The sequence below is a fragment of the Anarhichas minor genome, unplaced genomic scaffold (genome assembly GCF_050575085.1).
Source record: "Anarhichas minor isolate MPS153535 unplaced genomic scaffold, ASM5057508v1 ptg000136l, whole genome shotgun sequence".
NCBI classification, from domain to species: Eukaryota; Metazoa; Chordata; class Actinopteri; order Perciformes; family Anarhichadidae; genus Anarhichas; species Anarhichas minor.
This window is the reverse complement of record NW_027466582.1, coordinates 8,954,348-8,976,113: the sequence shown is the minus strand read 5'-3', so window position 1 is coordinate 8,976,113 and position 21,766 is coordinate 8,954,348. Positions and strand designations below refer to the sequence as shown.

General features: G+C 40.2%; 1 protein-coding gene across 1 annotated transcript in view; it reads left to right on the top strand.

Moving 5' to 3' along the window:
- The window catches only part of otofa (otoferlin a), a 63,030-nt gene that overhangs the window by 25,592 nt on the left and 15,672 nt on the right, over positions 1-21,766 (top strand). The window contains exons 4-18 of the mRNA XM_076083877.1: positions 1,812-1,911; positions 3,921-4,120; positions 12,598-12,671; positions 13,098-13,224; positions 13,519-13,573; positions 14,419-14,550; positions 16,084-16,146; positions 17,407-17,491; positions 17,653-17,812; positions 18,194-18,380; positions 18,793-18,979; positions 19,501-19,724; positions 20,625-20,733; positions 20,875-21,061; positions 21,171-21,291. Of these exons, the coding sequence (XP_075939992.1) occupies positions 1,812-1,911; positions 3,921-4,120; positions 12,598-12,671; positions 13,098-13,224; positions 13,519-13,573; positions 14,419-14,550; positions 16,084-16,146; positions 17,407-17,491; positions 17,653-17,812; positions 18,194-18,380; positions 18,793-18,979; positions 19,501-19,724; positions 20,625-20,733; positions 20,875-21,061; positions 21,171-21,291 (2,011 nt within the window). The remainder of the gene's footprint in view (positions 1-1,811; positions 1,912-3,920; positions 4,121-12,597; positions 12,672-13,097; positions 13,225-13,518; positions 13,574-14,418; positions 14,551-16,083; positions 16,147-17,406; positions 17,492-17,652; positions 17,813-18,193; positions 18,381-18,792; positions 18,980-19,500; positions 19,725-20,624; positions 20,734-20,874; positions 21,062-21,170; positions 21,292-21,766) is intronic.

Genomic DNA, 21,766 nt, shown 5'->3' with positions numbered 1-21,766 from the left:
TTATGTTATTACTCTCCGTGGACTCATCCAGTCTGGTAATTGTGTGTCTGCTATTTCCAATGACTGTCCTGTTGCTCCATTTTATTCAAGTATTTTATATGTATTATCCTGTCTGTCATGGATTGAAATTAAAAACGCCGCTGGATTTTCAGTCCATGTGTATGTATGTAAGCTAGTGACCATTAAAGTACAGTAGAAATAACACATGGCTGTGGCTGAGTACGGGCTGCGCTGCATGTTTTTTGTGTGTTGTCTCCGGACAACACACTGTTTTGGGGGGAAACTCATTAAATTATTCACCAGCTCTAATTGGCTAGCTGAATGGGGACTGTACCAGGTTTCCTCCCACTGTTATGTTCTGTGACGGATCCTTGGGCAGCATAGAAATGAACCGTATATGTCTAATGATCTTATATGGAACATTCAGAAAAAGTTATCATAATTACGATTTGGCTGTTGATAAGAACACTATTTGATATAATAATCCATTAATTCAGTCATGAGGTTTTACTCAAAGAAAAAAAAAATGCTGATTGATGTTAATATTTCAATTTACCATGCCAGATAGACATTTAGTTAATATAGTCATCTACTTTTGTAAAATTGTTTCCTTTTAATGCCAATTAGAAGAAAAAAAAGTTACAGTTAAATGCAAAATGTGACGCACTTAAATCTAAAGCCTTCAGCTTTTAAATTAAAGCAAACGAAGAGAGAACTTCTTCTTCTTCTTGTCATTAAATGGCAACTTTATAAAATAGAAGCAACAGATAACATTTTCATTCAGTGTGCTGGCTGAATGAAAGGTGTGCAAGTCTTTATCCAGTTATTTACTTGTCCTTGGGGGCATCAATAAGAGATTGATTGGCTGATAAATTGCTGCCAGGTGCTGAAATGTGTTGAAAGCTTTGGAGAAATAGGTGTCTGAAATCTCTGAAGAATGGAGTCGCAAAGTAGAAGCTTCTGGAATACAGTATATGTTTTAGCATTTAACTAAATGTGACACCAGATAGGTGGCTTTTACAAATCAAGATAATTAGATACAATAACGATTTAGCTAATTGTGACACCAACGTTTTCAAATGTGTTCTTAATGGTGCTTATTGTATATTAAAAGGAAATAGCACGGAATGCCACTCTGTGTGGGAGGTAGTTTACGATCAGTTGGTCTGAGCTGGGTGCGGCTGCCCATGGTTTTATACAGGCAGGTCATTGAGCACAGCAGCCGTACGGAGCAACAAACCAAACCAGTAAGATGAAAGCAGCTAAAGCTACAGAGCAGATTAGATTCCCAGTGGCATACGTAGTAATATGTTTCAGATGACCTGTGGAGTTTTCTTCTAATCCAACACAAGTTATGTTTACATTCAGTGTGTCTTACCACACTTCTCACAAGGAAGACTGATGCTTTGAGGACTGACATACTGTAGTAGGCTGATAGACATACAAGCAGTATGCCCTTTTCTCAATGACATCGTAAAGGCACATATCACAGCACATATCCATCACCACAGCACATATCACAGCACATATCCATCACCACCCACCACACTGCAGTCTGTTCATGACTATCACTGACACTTAACTGCACGCTATGACACTGAGTGCTGGAGACCAGATGCTTTTGGTGAATAAAAACGTACTATTTGTCAGTATTTATTCGTGTAACTGAACAAGTAACAATAACGAATGTAGAGCCACACAGAGGGAAACAGAGGTTAAACAAAGGACACCGTGAATTGTTGTAATGCCTTGTATTGATCTCACAGATTTATTTTTACGATGTGTGGCTCTCTTCTGGTGCTTCCCTGCAGACTGGTGGGGACTTTCTGTATGGTACTTCAGAAGGTGGCTGAGGAGGGACACGTAGAGCTGACCGACACCCTCATCGACGATAACAACACTTCAATAAAGGTAAAGGTCGTTGCATTGGTGGCCAAAAATAATCAGTTAATGCAGGTTTACAGCTGCCATGTGTATGTTGCCAAGACATCCAAAATGAGGAGAAAACACCATTTACATGTTGGAAATCTAGAATACTTGCATATGGGCCGTCCATAAAAAATATGAAGTTTGGACTTTCAATGCTATAATTGTAGAGCTTCAATGAAGAGCTCATACAAAATCTATTTAATATCATTAAAGGGGAAAATTATACTCCAAAAACAGTTTTCAAAAGCTGAAATCAAACAGTTTATATTAGTAAAATGATACTCTGATAGTATAATTGAAATGAAATGTTATTAGTCAACTAAATGCATTTTCAAGCAATCGGGGGAACATTAAATGGAGAAATAAATCTTGCCTATAAAGACATCGGCGTTTAAGATCTGCTCATCATCAAGGATCTGAGCAACATCAGCGCAATAGGACACTTGCCATTAACCTTAATCCAGATATCCTCTACTGATTAGAACATAGTGTTTTAGAACAGCTGAACTGGGAGCAGCTCGGTGGTGACGATGAGTGTGAGGATGATTTGAGCTTTTAAAGCACCCCGGGGTGCAGAATTGTGTTAGTGGAGCTGGCGGTGCTGATGTGATGTTTCTACCACACAGCATGGCAGTGCTTTAGGGCTTACACACACACACACACACACACAATTAAGAGAATTTCAGTACTTACGTCCCTGCAGGAAGAAACTAAATCCAACATAACCTCGGAGACAACACTTTTACGTACAGCTGCACTGGTGTTGTTGCCATAGTGACAATATGCTCGTACTACGAGCAGCATTTTGCAATCTACTCCTCGTGGACTACAGGGATCGTCTTGAGAGGATGTAAGAAAGAGAGAGAGACATCGAGAGAGAAAGGGGAACGAGAGCCCCTCATCTGTCTTTGTCAGTGGAATAAATTGGGCGCTCGATAATAAAGATGGATAGAGCAGGATATTTGTTCAAACACGACTTCCCAGAAGACATCAAAGACAAACAACAGTGTCACCGATATTTCTGGAATGGATGAAACTAACACTCATTGTCAGTCTGAATTCCCACAGCAAATACTGTGACGAAGAGATGAATTGAACTCTAATCAATTTCCGTGGGGGTTAGTGATACGATTTTTGCTAACCAACCACTAGAAACCAATGCATCCGCCTGAATCTTACGTTTTTTAAGACTTAAGAAGTCGACAGGTGATGTGCTGCCATCAATACATACTTTGTGCTGCTGTTTTTAAAGTGGAGCGGAGCAGGTTAAAAGAGAAAAGTTTTTAAAAAAAGAACTAACCTGCAATGTTAGGCGATATTGAGACATACCGAAATACAGTATGTTAATCAAGTCATATTAAATGAAAAACCCAAATACATAACTATTATACGACTGATGAGAACAGCTGATGACACGTTTTACAGCCCCAAAAACGTACAGAAAGCGTGAGAGGAGGCTGAACTTCTGCTGGAGCTTCATTAAAGCTGCACTATAAACATAGCAGAAAACTTAAGAATGTTAGCATGCTAGCATTTACTAATTAGCATTAAACACAAAATACAGCTGAGACTGATGAGAACGTCATTCATTTTGCAGATATTTTGTCATAAACCAAAGTAGTGGACACAATGATTTAGATTTTGAGATAATAATGGTGTTGGTTAGATATTACATTGTGGACCAACGTGGTGAATCGAACCAACAGACGGACATTTCCCTCCCAAGAGCCACACTTATGCTAAGATAAGATGATAACACAAAAAACATAACAAGACTGAAAAACGTAGTTATTTTAAATTATCTTTCTAGCCGAAGGAATATAAGTTATGACAGTTTCAGGGACATTAATGAGAGTTTCTAGATTTGACATGTCAGATAGTCGTTTTACATGTTGGTGCAGAGATAATCCATCAGAAGCAGTGACCTTTGTGGAAGTGTCGGCGTATTAATCATCTGCTGATAGCTGATGCTCTTTTTCATCTGTTTTCAGACCAGCGTAACCATTGAGATCAGATACCAGTCGATGGATGGAGCAGTGGGAGTGTGGAGCGACGGGGAGTTCCTCGATGTTCCTGACGACCGTGACGGGATGTTTGCCTTTGAAACGGACAGTTTACTGTCAGGACAAAGCCACGGGTCGGGGACGTCTCCTGGACGATCCTTACAGGGATCCATACCGACCTTCAGGAAGTGAGTCAAAGACACAAACTGTCTCCACGAGAACTCGACTTCCTGATGTAACAGTGAATCAAGCTGTGAAATGCTGATAATTTCCTCTGAATATTTTATGACTCTCCACAACATCAAAAAAGATGTGTTGTTTTAATTATGTACTTTAGTTTTTAAGAGCTCATTAACAGTATCAGTGCTACTGAGGCACACATGGTGGAGACAATAACTTGGACACGTTGAGGTTGACAGACGGAGCCAACATTCGCACATTAAAAGGGGCTTCGTGCTGTCCAGCTGATGTAACATCTGTCACTGTTATGGAGGAGAACATGTAGGGGTCTGGTGCTTAAAGGGAGAGTTCTGGTCTTTTGAACTGGGGTTGTATGAGGTACTTATCCCTACTCAGCAGTAGTGTATTATGACCTACAAAGGATGGTTCGCCAAGCCCCCGCCTGGAGAAGCAGACAAGAGTTACTGCGACTGGGGACGTCAGCAAAAGGTTTTTTTAGCCGCAAAAAAGAAAGAAGGCAATATCAGTTTAAGTGTACGCTATATTTAGAATATATTCATCTGTTTATTTTGCCATGAGACAACGGTTTCCATCTAGGCTCTTGTCATAGCCACCAGACTCTATTTAATAAAACAGATGCAGATCACAGGGTTTTCTATCGCTGCCTTCATCGGTTAGTTTGTTTGTGTTATTGTGTGACTCTGTTAGTTCGGATTCACCAAAGTCACACCAAAAAACAAACAAACTGATACATTAGCTCATAATAATAGACAAGCAGTCCCAAGCTGTACAGGGCTATATAGATTTAGTATGAAAAACTGTCAGAGCCTCTGAGCCGCAGCACTGCACTGTTGTCTTCTGTGGTTTGCTTGTCGTGTTTTTGCTGAATAGAATATTATTCGTGGGTGGTATTGATTTCCACTGAGAGCATCTGCACCACCAGACCTTTAAATCCTTCCTTGTACTGCATGTTGAATGGCCGCGTAGAAACTCGTGTATGTGTGAGGCTGAATGTTGTCGGCTGCATGTTTTTGTGACACTGAAGGGCAAAGTTACACCGTCTTACAGCATAAAGTTGTTCAGAGTCTGCCGCTGTGACACTTGAACAAGCCTGAGGTAATTTTGACTGATCTAAGTTTTAGAGCATCCCACGGGTGTTATGTAACAGATACAGTTTTTGGATTTTGTCAACAAAGAAAAAAAAGTACAGCTATGGAGAAATACTGTATAAGTGGGATGAAATTAGTCACTAAACTCGTGAAGCTAAAACTTTATATCAAATTTCATTGCATTTCCTCACCTTTCTTCAGGTGAAAAAGCCTTCTGTCCTTGCTGCTTGACGAGGGCACCTGTCATGTAGTTGCAGTGGTTGCACAGAGCTGTCAGTCAGACTTTGTAATGGCTACCGTAGGGCTTTCAGACGAAAAAAAAGGTTCAGAGCTGCTGAGAAAAATACCAACTAGCTTCCAGCCTAGCCAACAAATCCACTTATAATCTGCCTCACACTGGTGTTAGACAGACTGACGGGCTTATAAAAAAAGTTTTAATAGCTTTGCCATTTCTCATCCAAACTCCCTTAAATCCTGAAATTTCCAGCCACTCAGTTTATATCTGCTTGAGAGGTTTTCAGAATTAAACTTTGTAAAAATGTTTCACTGTGTCCTGAATTCTGACACTATGCGGCCAGTGTGTCTATTGGTTTTTTTCTGGTAATTAGGGGTTAATGGGCAGGAGATGATAACCAGAGATGACTCTCCCATTCCTCTAGGGAAGAGGAGGGGGAGGAGGAGAATGTCATAAAGAGTTTAGCTTCAAGGTATATTTCCTACATCCTTCCTGTCCGTCGGATTTTTCCGCATTCTCTTTCATGCAAATGCAATAATTCTCAGCAATGTCACCTCCGTAATCTTTTTATTCTTTAAGCCAAAAACATCTGACAACGTCGTGGAGAATTACGTGTCTCTCTCAGGTGTTATTATGATCATAAAACTTCTAAAAGTATTGTCATCAGCTGTCTGAAGTCTCGCTGAGTCTTTTAAACTTTGAGAGAACAGGACTTATATTATATTTCTAAAACTCTTCAGAGACGATCTCCTCTATTGTGAATTATTCCCACGCAGTATGTTAACTGTTCTGAGTTCACGCATGAATTCAGAGTGGAAGAACAAACAGAAGAACTGTATCTACATGGTACAAGGAGCTCCACCTACTGCTGTTCAGTTATATCACCTGCAGCCGAAAGGTCATGCATGCTGCTTACATGAGTTTGTGCTCTTTGCCATTTTCATGGGAATTCCATTTCATTTTAACTGTATGACTGCAAGAGAGTGTAGGTGGCTTTTTAGGGAGTAATTGGTTCCTCCTCCCCTTAATTGAGTGAGATTGCACCCGAAGTTGACCATCCCACCGCCACCACCTCTCCTTTCTGCAGCTTCTACGTTGTCTCTGGTCCTGCAGGATGATTAATGGCGGTGCCTATGAAGCATTTTGTGCTATCTACGATACCACGATGAGCCGGCTTTGCAAGGGTTTTATTATTCCTAATAAATAAATCACCCCCTACGTGGTTTTACTGCCAGTGAAGCAGATCTTCTGAATAGTGCATGCAGAAGAGCAAATGAGCCAGACATGAAGAGAAAGGATTTAAGACTCCAATTGTCATGTGGTCATCATACTTTAACACTGGTGCAACAGGCTAACAGAACAGGATTTATTTCTTGTAAAAACCATTAATGAATTATTTTTGCTTTGCCTCACTGAGACATATTGCTGTAAATAATCATTGTGTTTATTCAAACCTTTTTAATATGCATGATTCATTTGCATAACATCAAATAGGCACTCAAAGGAGACAACTCGGCTCGGGCAAAGCTTCTGTTGAAAGGATCATTTACTGAAACAAGTATTCATTTATTTATTATGATTTTTTGCCAAGTGTGTGATTCATTTGTCCATCAGTGTAAATAGCTGTGTCTTCAAAGACAGCTCTGGCATCACACGTGTGGATGATGTACCTTCACTCGGCGCTATGGTGCAGATGTTGCCAGGCCTTTTATCTCACCCGCCTTTGTCTCAGTCAGTCTGCTCACTGCAGCACTGACTCCCTGTGGAAACATTCATAACAACAGATGTGTCGGCTGGTACAGAAGCATGCCATTCTTATACAGTATGAAAATATTCATTTTGTGTGTTTATTATTAGGATACAGATAGATACAGTACGCCCTTGTCAGCAAATTAAAGATCTTAAGATCAGTGAGTCGACACATTGCTGACACGCTGCAATCACAGATGAAGCTTTACAGAATCCATTTCTGGCCATATACAGTATATGGCATGAAAAGGTTAATTCTCTTCATCTATACAATCAAATAGAAATGTAATTTTACATTATCAATCCTTCATGCTAGGTTGTGAATTATCTAAAGGATGTATTGGTCATTTGTTCTTCTGCTTTGTTTCCTTCTGCAGAGGCTGGGTTGAAGCAGATGTCTTTTGAGTTTTTGACATTCCTTGTCTCTTCTCGTGTAGCTGCATTCTCTTGAGAAACTGCTCTGTGTCTGTCGGCTCCTCTTGTGTTTTGCTGTGGCTTGCAGTGGTTGTCATTCTCAGCTTGCATGATAGTACGGTGTATAAATTTGAGCACAGCAAACGAGTGTGTAAGCTCTTCTCTTTTATTTTTCTGTTCCAAGCCCTGATGTGGGAGCAGTCGATGACGGCATGAGGACATGCCTCTTGGGGTAAATCCCAGTTTCTGCATCACCTGTGTTTTTTGCAGACGCGAGTTAGGAGCTGAACTTCTTATAAGAGATGATTATTTATGAGATTACATAAAAGGAAATGTCTTTGGAATCCCTTAGGCATAATCAGGAATGTCGAGAAGAAATTAACACTTTGTCTCTGAAAGCCTTTTGTGAATGAAAGTGAATTTTCCACACAAATGCACCATAAAGTAATGTGGTTTATTTCTGTGCACAGACACAAAATCAAAATCAGCCCAAAGATTTCTTCAAATGTTTTATTGGCACTATGTAGGCCATGAAGGCTCAAAGCACTCTTATTTTTAGGTGTGAGTGCATTAAACTTGCATTAGCTCCTAACTATGTGACAGTAATGAGGGTAAAGTGATGAGCATTCATTTGCAAGATCACAGGCAAGAATATCAATTGCCGTATCAGTAAACCTTTTTGTAGGCAAATTAAGCATCTACACAAAACCACTCGAGAAGAGATGCCAATATAACAGGGATATATAATGTTGATGTTCCATTTTATCTGTTGTGGTCACGTAGAAGTTGTCGAAGTGGAAAGTTAGAAAAACATCACTTGATGCCTCGAGCAGCAGAGGAAGAAATCTGCCAATGAAAGAAAGTACTGAGAGTGAGAGCGAGAGGACTGCAGAGCATTCGATAAGGTTTCAGCACAGAGGGTTCTGGTTTAGTGAATGTTTTTATGCCCCAACTGTGTTATCAGGTAAAACCGATCTTTGTCTGGCTCCAGTCCAGCGGATCCTGGAAGCATTGAAATATATGCATCCGATCTAATGTCTATGAGAGGGAGAGAAGGAACAGAATGACCATGGATATCTCACTGAGCTCCAGTAAGCAGAGCCCCGAGAGCAGAACGCACAGACAGTATATGTCAATGAATTATTGATCGCTGGTGGGTTATATTTTATCTTCCATACTTATGAAAACGCATTCAAAAGGAAGCAAGCAAGCTAAGAGAACATCTTCACCACTTTGACAATACATACCGTGTATCACATTTAGAATAAAATCGAAGGTCTAAATAAAACACAGGTACATTTTGAAACGCATTCAACAATTTGAGCATTGAACATAAAATTCAAAGTAACTCCTCTGCCCCCACAATGTGTGCAGGTGCACAGCTATGCAGCGAGCTAAACACACGTCCAATAAAGGTTGAAGACGGGAGTTTTACATTGAAGTTTTTACTGCAAGCAATTGTGAAAGGGAAAACACTATTGGGTAAAACAGCAAAAAATGTAATGATAGTGTTTACAAATCGGAAAAATATGAGATACCGTTCACGCGAGTTAAACCAAAGGTATTTTAACAAGAAACAAAACAACTGGATGACAAGTTCAAATAAGAATTCAATACGTAACAGTAATAATGCTATAATATTATATAATGCAGAGTACACGTCATAAGAGTCTCCTGAGTTCTGCTGGATCTGAGACGTTACGGAAAGAAACCATTGGCAAAGCCAAGTTAACTGCAATTTACACACCCATCATGTACTCCATACCCCACTGCTCAACATGCACATTAGAAATGAACTCATAACTGTGGGGAATATGTTTCATGCACAGTTTTATGGAGGAGATGGAAATTAAGTTGCCAGGTACAGGCGAATATCCTTGGGAGTAAATCTGCTTCAGTTTGATAATTCATCTGTGCGATTTACACGTGTAATCAGGCAATGTATTCGTGGTCTCATAAATTATTGATTCTCGCACAATCCCCCCCCCCCCCCCCAGATGCAGTACACTTCATTCTCAGCTTTAAGCACGAATGTGCATATGTTGCCTGAGATTTCTTTTGAATATGCAATAGCTGGCTTTGCATACAATAGTGAGCTTATTATCTCTAGATCTGCTGTACAAAGCTTGAATGATCTTCACGTCTCATTCAAGGTGTTTGAGTGTTTGGTTGATGTGCAGCGCTGAGATGTTGCAGTTAATATGATAGTCACTGATGCGTTTATGGTTTTTATTTCAGATCAAAGGAAAAGAAGGAAAGAGAAAACAATCGGTATAAGAACCTCTTTAAGTCTCTAGCTTCTCATCAAGTTGACTTTTCTCTGTAATTTCTTTCAAAGGTTGACATTTTGTGACTTCTACCTGCAAACTTCTGTGAATTTGCATATTTCCATTACTCTAATTGGAAACCCCACTTGTGAACTCTCTTTGCCTTCTCACTGACATTTTGAAAGTTTCATTTTGTCATTGAATCAAAGAGGGAGGAAGAAAAAAAACTTTTAAGGTACATCTCATTTTAAACTCGTCTGATGTTTGTCCTTGTGTTCACTCTTAATTCGGCTCAGCAAAGTGAAGGAAAAGAAAGTGAAGAAAGAAAAGTAAGTAAAACATTGGATGCTCAATTGGTTTTATACTTCGAATTTTCTTATGGATCTCTTCTCTCTTTTTGGTTGAAAGTCACTGTTCTTTTGCCAAAGAGGTACTTGTTACTGCTGGCAGAAAACACTGTTAGCTCCGTCAGCACTGTTTGTGTTGTTAGCACCTTTAGCTGCTACTCACTGGCTCAGCTGCTGCCGTATTGAGAGCCGCGTGGAGGCAATAGATATGGATATGGGGCACCTTTAAGGTCATCCATCCGTCCATCCATTATATTTAACAGCTTATCCTGTTCAGGGTCGCAGGGAGGCTGCAGCCAATCCCAGCTGAGATTGGGCGAAGAAGGCAGGATACACCCTGGACAGGTCGCCAGACTATCGCAGCGCTCACACAGAGAGACAGACAAACAACGATCCATGCTCACATCTCCACCTACAGGCAATTAAGAGTGACCAATTAACCTAAGCTGCATGTCTTTGTACTGTGGGAGGAAGCCGGAAAACCCGGAGAGAACCCACGCTGACACGGGGAGAACATGCAAACTCAACACAGAACGGACCTTTAAGATCAGAAAACATGAATTATTTTACTACGGGTAATGTCGGTCATTTTCGGTTAGTGTCAAGCATGTAGTGGTAATGTTATGTTTAGTAACCCTAAAAGGAATGCTCAGTACAGTTGTACAAAATGTTTTCGTTATATATGGATGCAGCAAAGTAAGATATTAACATTTCTGATTTGTTGTTAAACATACATTTTCCCATTTGATCTAATTTAAAGGTGATTTGGTTCTACTCTGGTAGCAGTGTTACTCACCAAGGAAAGGAAACACTTGCATTTGCATATTTCAAACACCGAGTTGGTGCCATTAAGATTCACAGTTTTGTTAATCAGTTGACCAAACATAAGCAGTGTTTTCAAAGTTCAATATAACATGACGTTCAAGTGAGTTTGTTATGAACTCCATCTTCTTTGGTGTTACATAGAGCCCAACCCACTCCATCCTTCCCCTCTTCCTCTTATCTCCAACCATGTACCTCCACCTCTCTCTCTCTCTCTCTCTCTCTCTCTCTCTCTGTCCTTCCCTTTCTCTCTCTTGCATCATCCACTCATCTGGCGAAGTGCTTTCTTGCCTGGCTGGTCTGGATGATCTGCACCTGACAGGTGAAGACTATGGAACTATAGTTCAGAATACAAAAAAACTCTGGAAGGAATTTTTGTTTGGGCAGATTTATGGTGATCTGACTTCTTTGTGGAGTTGAGTAGGATCAGTGGTGTCCTTCATGTGGTATGTATGAAACGCATTATTTCACACTTTGTGGCAGGTGTGTCTTTTGTTTTGGTAGCTTATTGCTGAATCGTAGATTTAATAAGACAATGAGGTGGTGAACCATGGCTGCGGATTTCTGTGGATTGAGAAATTAATTATTTTACAGTTTCAGCGTTTCAGTTACAATTAACAGATGTTACATCTAAAGGTATTTCCAAGGTGTTTTCATGCATGCACTGATAATTCAATAGACTTTCACATCTGCTGGAAGTACAATGGTCAAACTGTGCTTCATACTGTAGACATGACACAGGCTGAGAATGCAAAGACCACATTTTCAAGTGTGATTTGATTTGACTGGTAAAGCTTTTCCCCTTTTATTGATGAGCGATTCCTCTGTCCTTCTTTTTATTCCCGTTCACATGCCTCCAGGCTTTTACTTTTAAATAACTCTTGGCACTCAGCCACATACCCATCTAATGAGATGGAAAACCATCCAGTTGTCCATATTCCATCAAATGAGTTTGAAGGTTGCCTTTAGAATAACTGGGGAAAGATCAAAGCAGAAATTGAACTCCGGTGCACTCGACTCTGAATGCTTGAGGAAACAATAGGAAAACCTTCCTATTCATTATTCTGTTGACATGTATCCATATCCGCAGCAAATTGGACGGTCACACTCATTTTCAATTATTAAGGCCCCTCATTTGTCGTCCCGCTGATGACATCACAAGCTCTTTGTTGTTGCGGCGACATTTAATCCAGATAATATCAATGTGGAGACACTGGATACTCTTGTTTTGTGATTGAGGGTTTGGTGATGTGGAGCAAGGCAGGGGGATTAAATCCATTGGAATTAAGTGTGTAGCTGAGTTACATAGATGTCCATGATATGAGTTCTGGTGTTGGGTTGCAGTTTGATTATAGCCGCGAGCGAGCCTTGGAGTTTTCTGCTTCAGTCAAGTTCAGTAGTAATCAATTTCTCCGTTGGAGTCCAGTCTCCAGTCTTCTGATGGAGAGCGAACTTCATGAAACAATAATGAAAAAGTTTACTTTACAGTATAAATTCCCTTTTCCCTCTCCTCCCATCTGCTGTCTCTGTCTCCTCCACCAGAGCAGGGAAGGGCGTTTTCTCAGCCATGAAGCTCGGCAAGATCAAGAGCTCGAGGGACGATCACAAGAAAGGAGGTAAAGCAACATCCATTTAACCCGAAATTAATCCTTTAATCCCTTTTTGTTATACTGCAATCCCGCAAGTTAGCTGGAGGCAAAGTACACGTTGAAGCCCATTTCCCAAGTTATTAGTCATATAGTACATGGGCTGTCCTATTTAGGGCCAAAGCCAGGAATTACTGAGGTCATACGTCTGAGCCCCCCTCTTTGAGAAAATTAGGCCCATGTCAAAAATAAAGTAGTGTAATATACAAACATAAGATAAAAAATACTGGAATTAGGCTATTAAATATCCACCAAGTGTTTTTAATTGCATTACGTTAACTCCCCCCAACTTTCACAGAAAATAGCGCAGACTTGACCTAGCTACAGCTGTGGTCCTACCATCAAAACATTTGTGGTTGATTCTGGTGATGTCACGATTCTGATATTGTCATTCAGATGAGCCGGCGGTTCTGGACTTGGAGGACCTGGACAGGAAGACGATGCGTCTTGCTGGAGATTTGGACCCAGACACCATCTCTCTGGCGTCTGTCACCGCCGTCACCACCAACGTCTCCAATAAAAGGTCTCATTTTTGAGACATGCATGCACACACACGGTAGAGAAATCTGCCCCAGTCAGTACTGGACATCTCAAAACTACTGATGCCGCAGGATGATTTGAAGCTGGTTGCACAGTGATCCCATTTAATGGCATATATTTTCAAGAATAAACTTATTCAACTTGGGAAGATGGACGAATGAGAGCATTCACAATTTAGGATTCAAACTTAGAATAGAGTTTTTAATCATGTGCCACCTCAATTTTCGATATTGGAGCACAGGAGTATGTAATCCTTGATTGTGTTGTGTTTCTTAAGGTCAAAGCCAGATATTAAGATGGAGCCGAGCTCTGGACGCCCAGTGGATTATCAGGTGTGTATTGTGTGTCTGGGTGTTTGTGCATGAACACATATCTGCACATAAAACTGTGTGCAGGTTCATTGATGTGAGGTAAATCTTCCTCTCCACTTGTGTCTATTTCTAATGTGATACATGATATGTGTGCGATTTTGATGTATAACTGGCAGGGTAGTTGGGAAGTGGAAGAAGTACAGCTTCCATGTTAATACAAATTATGCAAACAATCTAGTTGTGCCGGATTGAAATACACTTCTTTGCTTTCTTGCATAGACAAAGATGAGAAGATTGAATCCATTCTCATATATATTTAGTGTTAAGTAGAGAGGTCGTAGGCATCTTTGTTTTCTTTTATTTATTCACCACAACACCAATGAAAAGAAGTAAAAGAGTAATTGTGTACACAGTGTACCTTTGATAGCCTATTTAATTTAAGAACATGAATACATTTGTCCACCAGACTGAAATCCTAGAGTAATTGTTGGCTGCTGCCGCTTCCTCGTTTCCTCTCTTCTCCTCATCATTATCCAACGACTAATTAAACCAGTGGGATATTATTTGGGTGTAGAGATTTTGAGCTCAGATCTAGTTCATCCATCCAATGCTACATTACTTTAACCAAGGGAGAAAAACGTCTAATCTGGCTGAAACCCTCACTGACTGGAATCAGAATCATTATTTTGTGAAAGATCAATTGGTTTATTCTGTTTTTTGCCTTTGAATTGTCCTAAGGGTGATTACTGCATAGTTGCATGATTTATGGTGATGGGGTTGCTGCTGGTTAACTCACTGTTGGAGTAAATGTCAACCGGTCTTATAGCTTTCAGAGTCATATCTGATCTGCTTATGTTTACAATCAGATCAGCATCACAGTGATCGAGGCCCGGCAGCTGATAGGCCTCAACATGGACCCCGTAGTGTGTGTGGAGATTGGAGATGACAAAAAATACACGTCTATGAAGGAGTCAACCAACTGCCCGTACTACAATGAGGTGAGACTTTGTAAGCTTTAAAAACTCACACTGCAGGAATGCAACTATAAACTAAATACGAACTTCCTTTTTAACTCGTAATGCTAGCTTCACTCTGTCCCTACTATTCTTCACATTGTTTCCTCATACAGACAATTGTATTTCCAAGGCTGAACCAATTTCTCTAACCTACTTAACTGTAGAAAGATATAACACTGCTACAGTATATAAAATAGATTTTTACTGTAAATACAGTACAGTGTACGTATTAAAGATGATGTCAATATTTGAGAGCTTAACTCGTGGATGATGAGTCTCTGTAAAATATGAAGTTTCTTCTGCACATTATCTAAAGACTATTCAATTCAACACAACAAGGCTTAACTAATGCCAATAAAACACGAATTGTCTATTTCCAATAAGCTAGATAATACAATGCTGTCTAGAGGCTGTCGGTGCTCACTTTGATGGTCTGATGTTGTAGTGATTTATTACGCGACACATAAAGCTTTTAACTAGCGAGTTTTTGCCAACTCTGAGTGTTCCTGAACAGCAGATAATCTCTCTTGGTGCGACGTGTTGGTAGTGGTGAGGGTCACTTAGAGCTCAGCCTCTGTGTCCTGCAGGGACATGATGTGACAGTGTGTCTGCTATCGATTCCTACTGTTTGTCTGAAAGTCTCCTGTGGACACGAACTTGAAACCAGAGTGCTCAAGATAATAGTCCTTCATGCTTTCTCGCCTCGTATCCAGACCCTCCAGTCTGTGCTGTTTCAGATAGGTGCACACTATTCAGGACTCATGACCTGAAATTATCTCTGGTCTTTCGAGGCTCACTGATAATATTGCAAAAACTACATCATCATGAGGAATGTAATGTGACCCCATTTCATCACTTTTTTCCTTTGGTTTTTGTTTAGTAAATAAATATTTTATCCCGAATTAACAGCACAAACTTGGAGTTTTGACTTACCTGCAAAATACCAAATGCAATCGTGAGTGACGTGATAATATGTCCATGGCTGAGATGTCGCCTGAAGCAAAGTCAATGATGTACAGTTCTGTAGAGTCTGGCTATCCACTGTGAACAAACACTAACAGCAGATGAAAATAACAAACAAAGAGGAACTGCAAAGGGATCTCATGAGACAAATCTGAGTTCTTGTGATCTCTGTGTACCCTGCATAGACGCTGCCTGTAGTAGAGTTGCATAGACAGGCGACAGTATAGTTGTGCCAATACACTGACACCTGAAGACATACAGAAAAGGCATGACAAATCTTTGATATAGAACTTATTTATTTTCTTTGCCTGTAAAGAAGTGAAAGCTTGAGGGGCTAGAGCTTTGATGTCTCTACACTATGAGCTGAGCTGATGATGTTTCAGTTCATTCCCTCCGTTCCTTAGTTGAACTCTGCACTGATATCCTCTGAACTTCAAAGTTACCTCGCACATTTTACTCCCAGAGCACATCTGAAAGAAGACTTTGTTATCCAGCAGTATAAGGGAATGCGGTTTTTTTAATGGGCGAACCTTTTTTCTCTACTCTTTGCAGTATTTCGTCTTTGACTTCCACGTCCCTCCTGACGTCATGTTTGATAAGATCATCAAGCTCTCGGTAAGTAATGCCTACCACAAAAGTACACACTGTAATACTGCTGAACAAATCCATTTTCCCCTCTTTGGTACATTTTTTGGTACATGGGTTGTAATGCTTGCACTTTGATTTTAGAGCACCAAAAACTAATGAGGAAGAATTGAATGGTGGAGATAAGAAATCTCCCAAAAGTAAAACTTCACCCATAACATTACCATTTGTATATCAATTGCTCACTGCGTGTTACCTTGAATTCTTGAAGAAAACTTTGTTTGTCTCGCATGCTTCCAGGGAAAAGGAGAATCCGAAAAACTGAGAGAAGTCTCGATGAATTATAGTAAATGGAAGCCAGGTTTAAGAAGAGCAAACTATATCACACAATCATTTACAAATTCTCTATGCAGTGTCTCGTGCAGTATAATCCAAGTCTTGTTTATCCAGTTGCATGCTCACTGCTCCCAAAACACATGCATCTTTGCTAAAACCTTACTATTTAAAACACTCCCATCTAATGCTTTCGTATGCACGCTACGAGTCTGTGCCTTCAAGAGTCCAAGGTAACATGTGCTAAATAATTGATACACAAATGGTCATTTTGGGGGTGAAGTATATTTAATACTTAATGGTACAGAGAAGATATTACTGCTCTTTAGTATGTATAAATGAGTGTGAAGACATTAAAAGATATTGCCGGCCATTGCATCACCATACTCACCCTCACCAGTAAGAAAAAAAAAAAAAGCTCCTGAAAATTCCCAACACATCTTTTAGAATAATTGGTCTCCCCACTGAGAGACTGCCACCACTCTCGGAGCACCAGTCATGGCGCACAACCCCTGCTTCACCCTCCTCCCCTCTGGCCGCAGATACAGACAACCAATCTGCAAAAAACAACACGCTTTAGAAAGAGTTTTGCATCATCAACAGCGTTGCTTTGCGTCAAACAGCCTGGGCACACTGTAATAATCTTGTGTTGTTGTTGTTCTTTTGTTTATACCTTGTTTTTAATGTTGTTTTTTTGTACGGACTGTGAAATCAAATTCTCTGTATAGAGGACAATAACGAATTAATCTGAATCTGCATTAATTTGGATAATTAATGATCTGAGAGAGTAGCTTGTTATGTTTTTAATGGAAAATGGTGAAGACGCTATGCAGCCCCTTGTTAAACATAAAGTCCATAGCAAGCTGTTTCCCTTTAACGCTCACACTTGTAAATTAACTTTTCCAATACTGTAGTGCTCTTTGTTTTAACATTTCATTCTCAATTCTGTCTGCGTAGGTTATTCATTCTAAAAATCTTCTTCGAAGTGGGACATTGGTGGGAACCTTCAAGATGGATGTAGGGACCGTTTACTCTCAGCCTGGTAAACTACAAGCTGTAGCTCCAATATGAATCTAATAACTGATCATGACATACACGCATAGTCTAAAGTTTAAATCCATTCGTTCTTTTGTTGATTGTGAAGTGAGACTGGATTAAATAATAGCTGTGAGTTATTAACTAATTGATTTACATCTATCCTAGAACATCAGTTTTACCACAAGTGGGCCATCATGTCTGATCCTGATGACATAACAGCGGGGTGTAAAGGGTATGTGAAGTGTGACATCGCCGTGGTCGGGAAGGGCGACAACATCAAGACCCCGCACAAGGCCAACGAGACCGATGAAGACGACTTAGAGGGGTAATAAGCTGTTACTGGTGTGTTTCAGATTTAATTGATTTTGAAGTATACCGAGTTCAATTAAAATTTCCGTGACGAATTTTAGTGGTGGAAAGTGGTATAACAAATGTAATCATATATGTGCAGATTATTCCATATAACAGACATTTTAACAGTTTTATCTGCCTCGTTTTCTATATTTCAAAGATGTTTTTAGAGTATCTCTCACAGTATAATAAGTCAAATATTTGAGTACTTTGAGATTGGGAAGTAAATAAGTATTTTATACTAAAACCAAATGTTTATAAAGCTTATTCCACAATCTTTACTTCTCTTGTAATGTAGACATTAACTCCACAATCATGTCTCTGAGTGAGTTTTTGTGCTGCTGTTCGTCTCCAGGAACCTCCTGCTCCCAGAGGGCATCCCAGCAGAGAGGCAGTGGGCGAGGTTTTATGTGAAGATCCACCGCGCTGAGGGACTTCCTAAAATGAACACCAGCATTATGGCTAACGTGAAGAAGGCGTTCATAGGAGAGAACAGAGACTTGGTGGACCCCTACGTTCAAGTGCAATTTGCTGGGCAGAAAGTAACTCCCTCCACATCCTGCAGTTTCTTATTCTTTGCTAGCTTCTAGTGCGGTTATTACTCCCTCTTAAATTGCTTAAGAGGGGATCTCTTAATGACCAGTATGAGCAATTGCAGCAAATAAATGCTGTTTCAATTTACATATAGGCATGTGATTATTTTTTTAGGACAGACTTGAAAAAATGTGAACCTATCTTTTAAGCAATTCACATTTACTCCTGAACAAATGTTTTCCCAATTTGCTACTGGACAGAGGGGGCCTATGAAGTAGAATATATCCTTTAAAGTTGTTAGTATTTAAACAACGGTATCATCTACTATAACATAAGGACTAGAGCCACATAACAGCTCACTACAAATGTGATTGTTTTTCATACCTTGTACTTGAGTGTTACTCCTTCATGTGTCTGCAGGGGAAAACTTCAGTCCAGAAGAGCAGTTATGAACCGATCTGGAACGAGCAGGTCGTCTTCACTGAGCTGTTCCCGCCGCTCTGCAAACGCATGAAGGTCCAGATACGAGACTCGGATAAGGTCAACGACGTCGCCATAGGAACCCACTTTGTTGACCTACGCAAAATATCAAATGATGGTGATAAAGGTAGGTCAACACACACAGTCGGTCTCATTAGCATTGATTAGCTGTCAGGTACATTTATTAGTCAGTCTTAATTAACTAGTTAATTTTTTACTGTATGTGGTAATTAGCTGTGCTGTGTGAATCGAACCTCATGACCCAGCTGACCCTTTGCTAACGGCTCTGTGAATTCAGGGGATGACTTTTCAAATTGACTTGCAATCAATATATTCAATCAAAGTGCAATATCCATTATGGAGAATTTTTGTAATTGTCTGGGGAAAATTCCCCACAAACCAGTAATACAGTCCCATTTCTAGCAGTGGCTGGAGTTTCTTTTTATTCACAGAGGAAAAACCATTGAGCATGTTTAGTGATTTCCACCATTACTGATCATCAGACAATCAAGCGTACAACCTTACAGAAACTCAAAACATTATAAACGTTTAATGCTAAAAAAAAAAAAAAAGACCTTCTATGTAATTGTCAAAGGATTATAGATTACCACGTCATTTCCTACAGACATTTATTTTACCCTTCTCCAGGGTTCCTGCCCACCTTGGGTCCAGCTTGGGCCAACATGTACGGTTCCACGCGTCACTACACTCTGATGGACGAGCACCAGGACCTGAATGAGGGTCTTGGAGAAGGCGTGTCCTTCAGAGCCCGTCTCCTGCTCTCCATCGCTGTGGAGATCCTTGACACCACTTCACCTGAGCTCATGAGCTCCACTGAGGTGCAGGTGGAGAGCGTCTCCAACATCTCAGAGGTGAGAAGACCTGACTGCAAAACACAGCAAAGTGGTTTTTGGATAGTCTTTTTGGTGGAAGTAATTCCTGGACATTTGTAGGAAAATGCACGAAAAAATAACAATAACTTTTTGTAAGATATCGTATGAACCGTTGTATGAGGATACGTTGAAATGTCTCATCAGTGAAATAAGAAACATTAGATGCTTTGCCTCGGGGTAAGCTTGCCAGCTATTTTACCTCCTGGCTGTAAATGTGTCCCCTGGGAACCTCAGTCATTCATGCCAGCATGAGGCTGTGCCAGTTGTCAAGTACTTTGCTTTGAAGGAGAGACAGATTTCTAATTTAATCAAAGAAATAAGAAATACTGTAAATAAACTAATGTGTCTCCCCTCTGACAAATGATGAGTGAAACAAATCTCATCTATAAATGTGTTCATCAATGGATTTGGATCATTTACATGGATGGAATGGAGTTATCCATTTCACGATATTCTCTATCTGGTCCAGATAATTGTGAGCTGGCTTGTTTGGGGCTCTTTATTGATTATGTCAGAAAGTGAAACGACTCTGCTGCAGCTAAGTAGTCTAAGCCAAGCTGTACCTTGGAGGCATCGTGACGAACTGCTGCTGCAAATCCTTGTTAAAAGAATAATGAGTATTGATTAATATTCTGATGACAACCATGTGAATGAAACGCATCATAGGGCAGAAAATATGGTGGAAATTAGAGCATTTACAAATGTAGCGTATGAATTAAGTGGCTGACTAATTCAGAGAGGAGGCAGGTAGAATGTATGTGTTTAGAGAATTACAGAAAAGAGAAGATTCAGCAATTCTTCCACAGACTTCCACATTAAAATGAATGCATTTCAATCTAATAAAATGTGTTTTTATTGCGCTTCTCCTCACTCCATCAGAGCGCCACTGGGAAGATGGATGAGTTCTTCCTCTTTGGTTCCTGCCTGGAGGCCACCATGATAGACAGGAAGATTGGTGACAAAGCGATAAGTTTTGAAATCACAATTGGTAAATAAACCTTTCCTTCATCTTGTTAATATTGACCTGCACTCCACACCTTTACAATTTATCAGAGAGATGTGACAAAGAAAAAAATCGATATGCACCGTAACCAAGCAAACTCCAGAGCAATGTTCTGCCCGCTAACAGGTAACTATGGCAACCAGATAGATGGCGTAAGCAAGCCTTTGTCGACAAAGAAGAAGAAGAAAGACGGTGAGAGTGAAGAAGAGGAGAGTGAGCTCATACAGAACTCCAGCGAGGACGAGGCGGACGAGGACGGGGACCTGGTTTCAGTCTCCTCCACTCCTCCAATGAAGCCCGTCATCACCGACAGGTCAGGGGTCAAGGGTCACAGGGGTCAAGGTTCGAGGATGTTTAGAAAGCAATTGTAACAATTTAGGGTGTTGGACTGTGAACCAAGTCATTTTTTTGTACTTTTTTAGGAATTATTTCCATCTTCCCTACTTTGAAAAGAAGCCGTGTGTCTACATCAAAAGTTGGTGGCAGGACCAGAGAAGACGACTTTACAACTCCAACATGATGGACAAGATCGCTGACAAGCTGGTCAGTATACAGCTTTATTACCGATATGCAAAGGTTGGCTCAGATGGCAAGATTGACTTAACTCAGTTGCAGTTATAGCAGTAATAACAAAACTAAGAGTCTATATAGTCCTGCTACAGTAGCAGCTTTTTGAGGAAGTATTCAGGCGCAGCGGTGCTTTGAACCAAATGCTAACATCAACATGCTTACATTCTCACAACGGCAATGTTAACAAAGTGAGGTTTAGGAGGTTTAGCGTGTTAGCATGGTGAAGCAGCTGAAGGTGATGGGAATGTGAGTTGTGCAGGTATCTAGTCATGAACCAAGGGATTGGGGAAATCTTGCGGGGATCATGAATGTTCATCTGATCCATCTGATAGCTATTGAAATAGTTCACTTACAACTGCAAATGTCAACCTCATGGTGGCACTAGAGGAAGAGTCAAAGGATAATTAAAGTCCATAGGATTTATCCTCTGGGCATAAATGTCTCTATA